The sequence below is a fragment of the Sorex araneus genome, chromosome 2 (assembly GCF_027595985.1).
Source record: "Sorex araneus isolate mSorAra2 chromosome 2, mSorAra2.pri, whole genome shotgun sequence".
NCBI lineage: Eukaryota > Metazoa > Chordata > Mammalia > Eulipotyphla > Soricidae > Sorex > Sorex araneus.
Window position 1 is genome coordinate 117,923,109 of NC_073303.1, and position 13,994 is coordinate 117,937,102.

A 13,994-nucleotide genomic window follows, 5' to 3' on the forward strand; every position below is an offset into this window, starting at 1 on the left:
TGCACAGCTTTCTATTCTAAAAATTTCCATTTCTATTATAGAAACATGAAAGCTTTTGCTAGTGAAAATCAACAAATAAGTCTCAGGTAGAAATTCTCTGGATTATGTCATGCCCATTTCAGTACTGAAAGTTGCCATTTAAAGTGATTAATTTTCCCTCTATATTGCTAATAACAAACATTAATTTGGGCTGGTAGTAAAGTGACTTGAAATGTCACTATATAAAATGATCATCTTTAATCTTAATGACCATGCCAATATTTTGAGGAAATTAATCAAACTGGACAGGAAGACATAATTTTGATATTTTGAGGGGCATCATTATGATTTAATAGTAGCCATTTATCTTCCAAAAAAGATCAATAATGATAAGATAATAGCTCTAATAACCTAGAAAAGGATATTGGATATATTTTATTATACTAACATGTAGAAAACCTTCATGACTCAATATAATGATGGTTTAAGAAGGTATAAATATAATGAAATAAAAAATAATAACTATATTATTCTTTGAAAAATATAATTATGAAAGCCACAGTAATAAAAATAGTAAAATTCTAAGAACATAACTATGATTCTGGTACCATGAAAATAATGTTATTAAAGATATTTTAAAAACATACCTGGTATAGCACGTAATTTGAGTTGAATGACTGGAATCTTTTTCTACATCACAAGAAATTGATCGAAAAGAAGAAACTAATTGTACACTGTTTCCCATTTCAGCATTATCAACTCCGTAGTTAAATTCATTGGCCTGAGCAAAACCTGAAAAAGTAAAAATACTCAATTCTTTCTAATAAAATACTACTTTAAAGAGTTCTAACAAATGTTAGTCTATATTGCATCACTCACAAAATAACAAGAGATGGTATTGAAGTAAGAAGCCAGCCTATTTCATTTTTATCTTGAGGATTGTAGTATTCTTGTGGAAGCATGAAAATTGTCATTTAATTATTTATTCATAGAATTATTATTTGAGGCTTTTTTATTTGCTAGGCATTTTGTTCAAGTCATTAAAGCGAAATTGCTGAAATGTCAGTGGCAAGATAAAAAAGAGGGAGAAAACTGATAAATCTGATGTATGAATGGATTTATAGGTGGATAAATAGAAAATTCAGTAGTAAGGCAAACTTATCAACATATTTCTATGACTGGAGGGAATAACTTCACTGCTATTAAAAAAAATCAAGTTAAGGAAGATTGAAGGGTTACCTAGCAGCTAACCCTTAGGAAGAGAGGAAGCTAAAACAGAAAAAAATAAAAATAAAAAATGAAAAAGAACCCTGGGCACCTTTGAAGACAACTGGGGCTCAATCTTTCTGGGAACTCTTTGGGAAAGATACACTACCTCTCGCAATCACTGGCATCACTGGCAGCAGTGCTGAATCACAAATTCCTGGTCCCTTAGTTGAATTCCCCTAGGGAAATAACTTCAGCACTTTCAGTCAGTGCACAGGTACATACTGTTAGTCCTACAATGTCCCAATCACTGTATCCCAGAAGCCTAGGGAAGTAGAGATATTTTTAAAAATTGCTTTTTAGGGCCAGGGCTTACTCCTGGCTCTTAGCCCCAGTTCATGGAAATAGAGGAATAGACTATGGGAATCTGAGACAAGAAGTTGAAGGCATCGACTTGAGTTCAAGTTCAAGGGGAACAATCAGCCCCAACTGTGGCTCAAATGAGAGAATGAGAGGATGTGAAGCTGAGTACAAGAGGCATCTGATACCATCAAGTACCTGGGCCATAAAGATATACAACTACATTTTAAGCATAATTCACTATTAAGTCTCTAAGATAGAGACCAACTAGGATCTGTGCTAAAGGTTTACTTCAAGAGGGTTAATGGGTGGGACCTTTCAGTATCTGTATCGCAAACCATAATGCCGAGAGAGACAGAGAGAGACAAAGACAGAGACAAAGAGACAGAGACAGAGAAAGAGACAGAGAAACAGAGAGAGAGGGAGGAGAGAGAGAGGATCTATAGATCTATATTGCAAACCATAATGCTGAGAAAGAGAGAGAGAGAGAGAGAGAGAGAGAGAGAGAGAGGTGCCTGCCATAGAGGCAGGGAGTGGGGGTGGGACAGAAGAAAAACAACTGGGGACATTGGTTGGCAGGAAATGAACATTGATGAAGGGACAGGTGTTGGAATATTATATGACTAAAACCCAGTATAAGCAACTTTGTAATGGTGTACCTCACTGTGATTTCATTAAAAATAAATAAATAAATAAATAATTTTTAAAATGAGGGTTAAGGGGACAAGCTATAGATCACATTCACAAAGTGGTTCTGAAGCGATAATGAAGGCTGACCATGGCCTTTGCCAGCACTGACAGCCTTCGTCCTGATGGTCTGCACTGCGCATGCCCTGTCCATCTTAGATCATGGCTGCTGCATCTGTCTAATCAGTTATAACTAGATAGGGAAGCCAAGAGATGCACCCACAAATAGCCCGAATTCCAGGCATACTCTTCCCAATCTGCTCGAGGTAAGCAATCCTATCTCTCTATAATCATAATCAGTTCTCTCTAGTAGTCTGCTAATCATGTGTGAGTACTTGAACTGATTGATAGTAGGTAACCCCAGCCCATGGGTCCCATGTTGGGACCCCCTGAAGCATTTTGCCTGATTTCACAGCCTTTGTCCATATTCTAAAGCACTATCTCATGGAATGTTGCGACTGCAAGTCAGACTGCATGAGTCAGACTTTTTAGACATCTCAGGAAATGGAGCCCACAGGGGCTCTGTGGAGAGAAAGGGCAAAAGCCCATATTTGGAACAGATATCCATGTGTTCTCTATGAGCTAAGGGGACTGATGCAACTGGATGGCTAGTGGCCTTCCTGAAGGATGCCCTAACGACAGCTCCATATACATACCCTGCCATGGCTAAAGCACCTTTGCTTGGCTAAAGGGAGACCATGGCCTTCAACACCTGGCCCCACTGTTTACAGATCCATTGCAGGAGCACTGAGGTGACAAGGGGGGAATCTCCAAAGTCAGCCAAACTTGGCCACTTGCTTACTCTTGGAGGGATACTAGCCGTCATGGGCGCATTTACATGCCTCTTTCTGAATCTTCCAGTTACAGTTCTAGGACTCAGGACACATACTCCCCCCCTCAAAATAAGTAAGCCATGAGAATATCTATGGTACTGTCACTGTATCACTGTCATCCCATTGTTCATTGATTTTCTCAAGTGGGCACCAGTAACGTCTCTATTACACTCAGCCCTGCGATTTTAGCAGCCTCTCCTTACTCATCTTTCCCAACGACTGGAGGCTCTTACAGGATCAGGGAAATGAGACCTATTGTTACTGTTTTTGGCATATTGAATATGCCGTGGGTAGCTTGCCAGGCTCTGCCCTGCAAGCAGGATACTCTTGGTAGCTTGCCGGGCTCTTCGAGAGGTATGCATATATCTGTTACTGTATTTTGGATACGAATATGCCAAGGGAGCTTGCCAGGTTCTCCCAAGTGGGCAACAGACTCTCGGTAGCTTGTCAGGTTCTCCAAGAGGGAGAACTAGGCTATTAGATGTCGCATGGCTACAACGCCAAGAACTTGGTTTTATAGTCTCTGGATGTTGGCCATTTATGGGATTACACGGCACTGGGGGCAGTCTCTGGGTGTGACTGCCTAGTTACTGGAAAATGGGGGATCTGGGTGGAAGAGGTCCAGTCCCAATTCAAGTAGCCTTGGAGATCTCGACCCCAGGTCCCATACAAACATTTTAAATCATAGAATATAGAGTTTCTAGGCCTTGTGGTTGGAGCATATTTGTGAATTCGAGATTGAGTGAGAAGTAGTTGGAGCCGAGAAAGGAAATTGAAACATTGATTGTAATGAGTGATGAGTTCTTGCAGGCTTTGACAGACAAGTGGCGTGATCTATTATGCCTTGTGAGTCATTAGTCACTGTCCTTTGAATATAGACTTGGGATAGAGTGAAGATATTATTTCAATGAGAGATATGCAAATGACAACGCAGAGTTATACACTAATAACTCCCACAGCACTGCTGTCTGTGCCCACCCCACTTCCTATCCTGCTCTGCTACCCATAGGTCACAGTCACAGTCCCGTAGGTAGTGATTTCAATTAATGTCTTTTGTGTCCTTTAACAGTTTAACACAATAATGGCAAGAATATATTCACAATTTATCATTTCCTAATGTCACACGTAACCTGCACTGCCCTCTGCCTTGCTGCTGTGTCCTGGAGTTTTCTATGTTGCAACAGAGAGAAAACTCCCCTCCCTATGCAGATTATTTTCAGAGGATTGTTTGGCATGGCTTTAAGAGGTGATTGTAAGGATAAAAGAACAAACCCAGTAAAGTTTGAGGGGAGTCTTACCATAAAGAGAAGCAAAAAAATGGGGTGGTAGCAAGGGAAAGGCTGAGAATTTATTTTGTTCTTACATTTTTTTCAGGTTGGTGCAATAACGTGCATACCAACCAATAGGTACGATCCAACAGAAACCAAGAAACTAACGAAGTGCAAGAGAGCTGAAAGTGATCTTAATCCATTGTAAATGTATGAAAAATGAGGACTAGATGTAGTAGTAATTAAACATTGATTAAGTAATTTTACATCATGTAAAGGATTTTATATTGTTAGGTTTTGAATTAAACCCAAGAAATAAAGCCTATAGTTAAGATAAATTGGATTCTGTTCCATTAATTCAATATTATAGTTAAATATTCCCCTATTACACATTTAAAAGGTATTTAAGAATAGTATGTAGAACAAATACGACGTGGCCTATTGTTACAATATATCTTCATATATGTTTATTTTGTTTTGGACCATACCCAGAGGGCATATTCTTGGTTTTGTGCTCAGTAATTACTCCTGTGGGGTTCGTGGGAACCACATGGGGTGCCAGGGATCAACCACAGTGGGCCACATGCAAGACAAATCACTTCGCTTCTCTACTGTCTTTTTATCCCCTATTAAAATATTTAAAACTAGGTTTTTTTATTGAAGCATCATGACATACAGTTACAAAGCTTTCATGTTTGAGTTTCGATTATACAATGATCAAACACCCATCCCTCCACCAGTGCACATTTTCCACCACCAGTGTCCCCAGTACCCTCCCCATCCCAACTCTCCCCTGCCTCTATGGCAGACAATTTCCCCCATACTCTCTCTCTACTTTGGGGCATTATGGTTTGCAATACAGATACTAAAAGACCATCACGTTTGATCCTTTATCTACTTTCAGCACACATCTCCCATCCCAAACCATCCCTCCAACCATCATTGACATAGTGATCCCTTCTCTACTCCAGCAGCTGTCTTCTCCTCCAGCTCATGAGGCAGGCTTCCAATTGGGACAATATTCCTGGCCCTTGTCTCTACTGCCCTTGGGTGTCAGTCTCATGTTATGTTAAAGCTAAATTTTGATACGTATATAAACATTTCTTCCTCGGATTACTTCAAATTTTGATTTTCTAAATTCTGCTTTTAAAATATTATTTTCTCTGAATATTGCCAGTTCTTAACATGAAAAACCATTGCCACCAAAAAGATGACTATGAATAACTAACATTATAAAATTTTTCTTATAGTAAAAGATTTGATACATGTCATAATATAAATTTATAAGCTATTTAAACTTCAGAATTTAACTCTCTATAGATCATACCATCTCAAATTACTGCATTAACTTAGTGATAAATAAAATGTTCATCCAGAAGTGTAGTTTTCACTCTTCAATTCTTTATATTATTTAAAGTTAGAGATAGATTTTAGGCATTTGCCTTCAACTGTCAATACCTTCCAAATATATTTCTAAAAAGCAAATAACACTGCATTATGTATTTGCATTAAATAATTTTAATGGATCAAAGTGGCTGTGGCTGCCAAATATCTGTGATTGATTTTTAAATTATTAGATATATTCAGTGTTCCAAAGGGATCCCTCTGAATATATGAATATTGCCTTAGCACTCAGCAGAATTTCACTGTTCTAGGTGTTCATCCAGTTCCAAATCCTTATACTCCAGTTCCAGGAAAGTGTCATGGTGGGTGATATATGGTTATTTAAAAAGAGCATTTACACTCTGACAACTTGAACTGAAATCCAAGCTCTAGCACTTCCTGGCTGGATGACCTTGAACATTAGAGTTTTAGATATAAATACTTTCAGCCTTTGTCTCCTAATTTTAAAAAAATGACCAAATGAATCAACATATTAAATTGTCAGGAAGACTAAATGAGAATTTATGTATAGCACTTAACACTGTGCCTGGCATATCCGTTTATTTTTAGTTCACAATTATCCTATCATTTCAAAACAGTATTAATATCCCTTAAAGCATAATAAACAATAAACTGGAGTTCAGAGTCAAACCTAAGCCACAGTGCCAACCAGACATACTTACGATACTCAGAGAAAAATAACATTTAACAGACATTACAAAACTTTTACTTGTGACCTAGTGTCATTTCCTCCAAACTCTCTATTATTTGTGTTTCTTCCATCCTTCCTAAATGCAGTAAGTAAGCAGGAACTTAACAAAAAGTGAAGAATTTTTTTTAAATAGCATTTTCTTCTTAAAACTTAACCAAACAGGACTCAGGACTCAGAATGAAGACCAAATACAGGATCAGTTCAGTTTGTGAAAGGGGATGTGCACTGAATTTGCAGTTTTGAATCTAGCTAGGCAGTTATTACCAAAATGTAATTAGGGGAAGATAGGTAAAAACACCAAAAAGCAAGCTCCTTGGAGATCCACTCTATTTTTGCCAACTTCTGCTTATCTTTGGAGTTCACATTGAATTTGTAACACACAGAAGGGCTGCTGGCAACTAACTAAAGAATGGAAAGTTTTACTTATGATATGGCTCAGGATGTGATACCGTGTGTGTTTATATTCCTATTAGGTACAAGTTGCCACAATGACATGGTGACAGCCCTGTTTGTTAGCTTTCCTACTCAAGAGGCTATTCTAACAAATAATGGCAATCAAAGATAGTTTTGTTTTGAGCTTGGGGGTAACTGTACTGAATCGGAGATAGATGAGAAAAATCTCTTGGAAAATATGAACCATTTAATGTGATGTAGACATTTTTCATTCTAAATTTTACCTTAAAAAAATTAGCATCCTGTCCAGCAAGCGTACTCAAAGAGCCAGAGCACATGCTTTGCATGATAGGGTTTCATCCCAGCACTGCATCCACCAGGATCAGCCCCTGAGAAGCCAGCCACGGGCATGGTAGGGGCTAAAGAGATGACCTGGGGTCGGGTCCTCATGTGCTTTGCATGCAAGAACCGTGGATCCAATTCTATCACCGCATGGTCCCCCAAGCACCACCAGGGTCAGCTCTGTGCACCGCTGGATATGGGACCCCTGCCTTGCCCCACCAAAGACAAGGGTTGAAATATTTTGAATGTTTTAGCTAATTCCAAAAAGCTAAACAAAATCATCTTTAAAAATAATCTTATGGGAAAAAAAAACCTTACAAAAAAAATAGAATCATTCAGGATGTGAGATGTGTGCCGAAAGTAGATAATGTACCAAACATGATGACCTCTGTGTCTGTGTTGTAAGCCATAATGCCACAACGTAGAGGGGAGAGAGTATGGGGAATATTGTCTGCCATGGAGTCAGGGGGAGGGTGGGAAAAGGGGGTATATCGAGGTTATTGGTGGTGGGGAATGTGCACTGGTGGGGGGATGGGTGTTTGATCATTGTGTAATTGTAACCCAAACATGAAAGCTTGTCACTATATCACAGTGATTCAATAAAATTAAAAAAAGCCTAATAAAACTGTTAAAAAAAAGAATCTTGTGGGAAAGTAGAGTTCCAAGTCAATAGACCTAAAATAGGTATAAAAAAAGATACCTTTGGAAGTAATCCAAAGTACAAAGATTACAGGAAGGGTTGGGTGTGGTCTGGAAACGAAATGTTGAGGCTTCAGATGAAAATTCCTGACATATTGATGCCTCGCTTTTTTTGGCAGAAAAATTAGAGCCAAGGATTGCCAGGCACCAGAAACCAAACTGGAGCTTCCTAACAGAATCCAAACCTCATGTCTACACAGCTAGAGCGGAGGGTGTCCCTGCTGTGATAGACTGCAATTATCATCTATACAAAGTAGGTTTGGGGGATTTGTCTAGTTTAGGAAACAGGGTAGAAGGGTAGGGAGATTGCTCAGATGGTAGAATATAATACCCCTGTCCCTGCGTCAGCTCTCTCCCACTCCCCCCCCCCCCGCCAGAACTGGCCTCTAGGTATGCCCATCACTGTAGGGGCTGGATGTTAGAAACAATTTTTTTCTAGGGACCAGAGGGAAAATAACAGGCTCATGAACTTGTTTTACATGCCGCCAATGCAGTTTGATTCCAGTTCAGTCCCTAGTATTACATATGGTCCCCCAAGCACCTCGGAAAGTGATCACTGAGCACAGAGCCAGGAACAAGCCCTGAGCAGCAGTACGTGTGGCACAAAGAGTGCATTCTCCCATTATAAAAATAAGATTTAGAATGTATAAGGGCTGGAGCCATAGCACAGCGGGTAGGGCATTTGCCTTGCACGCAGCTGACCTGGGTTCAATTCCTTTGTTCCTCTTGGAGAGCCCGGCAAGCTACCAAGAGTATCTCACCCGCACAGCAGAGCCTGGCAAGCTCTGTAAGGCAAGCAAGTGATGTATTGGATATGCCTAAAACAGTAACAAGTCTCACAATGGAGACGTTACTGGTGCCCCGCTCGAGAAAATCGATGAACAATGGGATGACAGTGCTACAGTGCTAGAATGTATAAACGTACTTAAAATTGTAACATTCAAAAGCAAAGGAAAAGAAAATGGTAGGCCTATTGATGTAAGCCTTAAAGAATAAAATGTAAAAGAAATATAACATCAGTGTAAAAGAATACTAAAAAATAAGATAACTCAAATATACAGAAGATATTATTTACAGAGACCTTGCATAGATCATTGCTTTCAATATTCATAATAGTCCTAAAAAGTAGGAATTAGTGCTGTATTTTATAGATGAGAAAGCCAGGGCTTAGAGAAGTGACTCATCCTATCACAAAATGAGAAGTGGCAAAGATGGAGTTAAAGACAGACTGAGCCATGTGATTTCCATGAGGTTATTAACAAGTCCATAAGTCAATATTTCACTTAAATAAAAATACGTGTATCAAACATTGTAACAGGGGACTATCTAAAGACCCCAAAGAAAAATGTTACTCCTTTCATCTTACTTTTTGCTTTTGTTTTTTCCTAAACAGACACCACCAGGATAGAGAAATGCTATTGTACTGGATAAATGGCAGCCTATGAGCTCACCTGGGGTGGCTCAGTTGAGCCTAATGCTTGAAAAAGTAAAAATAATAAAACAGAAAAGCATGATAAATATCAAAGAAGCAAATGGAATCTATAAGCTAGGAATATAAAGTAACAAAACCAATATAGTTCCAAACATTCCAAACTCATCAGAATGAAAGTGCTCATCAAATCAGTCATCTTAGAAATAGAAACACTTCTGGGGTCGGAGCAATAGTACAGTGGGTAGGGCATTTGCCTTGCATAGGTTTGACCCGGGTTCAGCCCTCGGCATCCCATAGTTCCATGAGCACTGCCTGAAGTAATTCCTTCATGCTGAGCCAGGAATAAACCCTGGGCATGGCCAGGTGTGGCCCCCAAACAATAAACCAAGAAGTAGAGATACTTCTTTATAAGACCATGTTTTGCTCAAAACACTTTTACTTAAGCATCAGAAGTATAAAATTGTATATTGTGGGTTCCCAGGCACTCTTTAGAAAAATATAATGCAAATTTTTTGCTCGAAATGGTCAATATTATTTGAGAAAATAGTCAAATCATTTGGGTACACAAAACATTAATGTTCATCTTTCTAGAGTATGGAGTTTCAAAGAACTCACATTCTACTCATACATTAGTACTTTTCCATTTTAACTAAGTCATACAATAAAATTATACTTGAAGGAAAGCATTAGTCCCAACTATGAATAACATGGAAAACACATTGCTTTTGCTTCCATAAAATAAAATTGGGGTGGGGGGAAGAGGAAAAAAGCACTGGTAATTATAATGTGAAAACTACACATATAGCACGTATACATTGATTTCAAATTATATGGGCCAATCATGTGCAAAGTATCTTGCTTCTTAAGGGTCAAATAAAAAGTAAATACAACTTCTTAAACTATAATCTGGATTACTTAACAGAAATTATCTAAACATTTCTACATCTATTTTACTGCTTCATCACACTTTTCCAAAACTAAAGCTTTTTTCTTATTTTTTGATGGGTCACATCCAGATGTGCTCAAGACTTACTCCTGGCTCTGTATTCAGGGAACATTACTGGCAGTGTTCTAGGGACCATATGTGGTTTCGGGGATTGAACCAGGGTTGGCTGCAAGACAAATGCCTTAGCCCATGTTTTACTTTTCCAGTCATGCCCCCCTCCACACACACACATTTTTGAAAGCCATATAGGATTAACAGTTAGGCAATCTTCTTACTACTATGACTCCATTTCAAGAGTGCTCATAAGGTACAAATACACCAACTCTATATGCAATTCTAAACATGAGAAATAGAACAGCAGTGATAAATTATGTAAATACTATCCTTCCATATAGACCTTGTTTCACGTGCCAGATGTACTAATATACTAATAGGAACTCTGGTATGTTTTTGTAAGTTCATTGCTTCATGCACATCCTTGAATATACCATGCATTTCTCAAATCTCTGGAAAGCAGTACTTACACTCAGTCTCAGAGAAAAATGGAAGCTAAGACATTTTCAGTTACTTGGAATATGTAGTTAGAGCAGGGAGAAAAAAGATCAATCTGGATGGAGGTGTGAATATCTACAATATAAATAGAAGTCAAAGGGTTTATGCTTTCTGGCAAAAGCATCTTTATATTGGGACTAATGAGAAACCACAAATTCAGAGAGACACTTTGTGCTTCATAAGTCATAATATCACTCCAAGGCCTAACAGCCCCCAGAGAGTCTACAGAAGAGTAAAGGTTAGAGCTAGATTAATAGGATGCTCTTTCTAAAGGCCTGAAAAATACAAAGCTTTGTTTTTCCAATTTCCAACTAAATTTGATCTGGGTCTATGGAGTTATATTTAAGCTATAGATTCTAGATAGAGGTATTCTCTGTCAGATCTCAAAAGAAAAAATACAACTAGCTGGGTGGTTTTTATTGTTTCACTGTGTTTTGTTTTAAATCTGGGCATTTCTTTTATGACATGTAAATCTCTGTCAAAAATATAATAGGTTTTGAATACCCTATCTAAACAATTTACAGTGTGAGAGAGCTATGGATAAAGATGTTCTAAAAATAGTATTTAGCAAACACATGATCCCAGTTGTTTAACTCTTTAAAAAGAATGCTTTAACGCAAACATAATTTTAAGAATTTAAAGAATAAACCATTTTAAGCATATTAGTGACATTATGCACTCTGCAGAATTATTAGAATAATTTTTTAAAATTTAATATATATGATAGTATATATAGAATAATACTCTATCTGGCCTTGACATGTCTCTGGATCCAAAAAAACCTATTGTCTCATTTTTAAAGATTAAATAATAGCTTTTCTTAATATTCTTTTAATTTTTCTTTGTCCTAGCCTTCAAAAGTTAATATCTTATTACTACTGTGATTTAGATAGATTGTAAAGGCCTTATGGCTAATAAACTAAATTGCTTTATTTATTTACTTACAGAACCATTGTTCAATAAAAATATTCACTGATTGTCAACTGTGTTATTATACCAAGACAAAGCAAGTATAAAGAGTCATGCATAACCCATGCTTGGATGAAGCACATGATTGATAACAGGTTAGATAACAAGAAAAAAAAACCAGAGTTTTGCTTCCATTTGCCTTCCTCCTTTCTTACCACTTAATTTCTCTTCATATCCTTTTACTAACATTCTACCCTACCCCTGATTTATTTTATATAAAAATGACTAGTCCTGAAATTTTTTATTTTATATAAAAACAAATGTATTTTATATAAAAATCAATAGTACTGGGTCCCTTAAGAACAAAGCTAATAGCTACAGAGTTGGAGTATTGATGTTCCTTTAAATTCAATCACAATAATCCAAACTTGATGTTAAACAAGAATATAAATATGAATTCAAGTGATCAGGTTGGTAAGATTTGGGGATTCATTAGATGCCTAAGGAAATAGAGAACTACTATTCTGGTCAAGTGGAGAAAAAGGTTTAGTGGATTTCCTTTGAAATAATCAAATTTTAAATGTGAAATAATCTTTTAAATCCCAAAAACCTTAAAAAAAATAAAGACAACCAAACCTTCTCCTTTGATAGTCAGCCTTGTTGCTCCATTTATGCTGCCATACTTGGGTATTATTTCTGTGACTTTGGGAATTACTTTAGAACCATCTGAAAGACATTAAAGTATAGTATAGATAAAGCATGAATATCACATGACTGAAAATAAATATAACTAGATCTTACTTTTACTCTATTTCCAATCAGTGACTTGAAAGGAAATTCATTTGGTTAATTAATACCCACTGACTTCATGCAAAGCACAGTCTTGGATGTTACACAAAGCCAGACTAGAACATATTCCTTTTCTTTAGTGTATAAATTATCACTGTAGAAATTATTGATTAACCTCTTAATTTCTATCAACTACACCTCACAGTCCACAAAGCAGTGGACGATGCAGGATTAAGCAATGACGAGAAACGGGCCATTATAAAGGCACCCAAGAAAGACAAAGCCAGGGAGATGGACAGAACAGTCCAGGTACAAAGAGGAATTTGGATTTTAAGAAGGAATTATTTTCTGTGCCAAAACAAGACGGGGGTGGGCGGGGGGCGGGAGAGAATTGCAGGGCCTTCTGTTGCTAGTCGATTCTAAATGGAAAGGGTATTGATTATACTCAATAAACTCAATAAATGCTGTTTGGTTTCTGAGATAGAAAAATGGCCTCACAATACCAAGTCTAAGATTGCAGGGGCTAGTGCAAGAGGCCAGCACAAGGTCAACCAGATGACCATTCCACGATGGCTTTCAGAAAGACTGCGTCCTGCTGCACAGTGGACAACAAATCAGTACCAATCAGCTCTCAGCCCAGTTGTGACAAGACAAAAAGCTCTTAACAGAGAGCTCTGTCTACACAAGCACTGAGGAGCGGGAGCGTAAGGGAAGCTTGACAGCAGTGCAGTCTCCTGCCTCAGGCACCATTTAAACTTCTCCTCACCCCCTGCCAAGAGCTGGAAACTCCAGCAAGGCTGGATCCCGTCTCTGAGCCCATGCGCCTCTTCACCTATCTCAGGTTCATCCTTCCTTATCACCGGCCACAACTCCAATTTCGTGTCTTATCTGTCCCGACAGCCCTCTCCTGGGGATTGCTCTGAAGGCACAGGGCAGCTGCCCCTGGAAATGACTGGCACCCGCCACAAACCCCCACTCCAGTGCCCTCCCTTAGAAAAAAAGGGAGTGAAGAGAGAGGAGGGGAGAGGAGAGAGACAGAGACAGAGAGAGACAGAGACAGAGAGACAGAGACAGAGAAAAAAAAAGACAGAGACAGAGAGAAAGACAGAGAGAAAGACAGAGAGAGAGAGAGAGAGAGAGAGAGAGAGAGAGAGAGAGAGAGAGAGAGAGAGAGAGCAGCTAGGGCACTAGCCTTGTATGCTGGGCTGAGCAGGGGTCGAGGCCTGACACCCCCTAGAGTCCCCAGAGCTCACCAGAGTGATTCCTGAGTGTAGAGCTAGGAGTAAGGAGAGACAGAGAGAAGGGAGAGAGAGAGAAGAGAGGGGAGAGAGAGAAGAGAGAAGATGGAGAGAAGAAAGGACAGAGAGAAAAGAGAGGGGAGAAGGGAGAGGAGAGAAAACAGGAAAGAGAAGAGAGGGGGAAAGAAGGAAAAAGACGGGGGGGGGAGAAGAAAGAGGAGAGACCGAGAGAAGAGAGGGAGGGAGAAGAGAGAGGGAGAGAGAGA

The 13,994-nt window shown here is 38.6% G+C and overlaps 1 protein-coding gene across 1 annotated transcript in view; it reads right to left on the reverse strand.

The window, feature by feature from the left end:
* Nucleotides 1-13,994, reverse strand: part of PKHD1L1 (PKHD1 like 1) — a 187,237-nt gene that overhangs the window by 172,895 nt on the left and 348 nt on the right. The window contains exons 2-3 of the mRNA XM_055127690.1: nt 12,338-12,427; nt 627-771 (exon numbers count right to left, since the gene is read on the reverse strand). Coding sequence (XP_054983665.1) covers nt 627-771; nt 12,338-12,427 — 235 coding nt within the window. The remainder of the gene's footprint in view (nt 1-626; nt 772-12,337; nt 12,428-13,994) is intronic.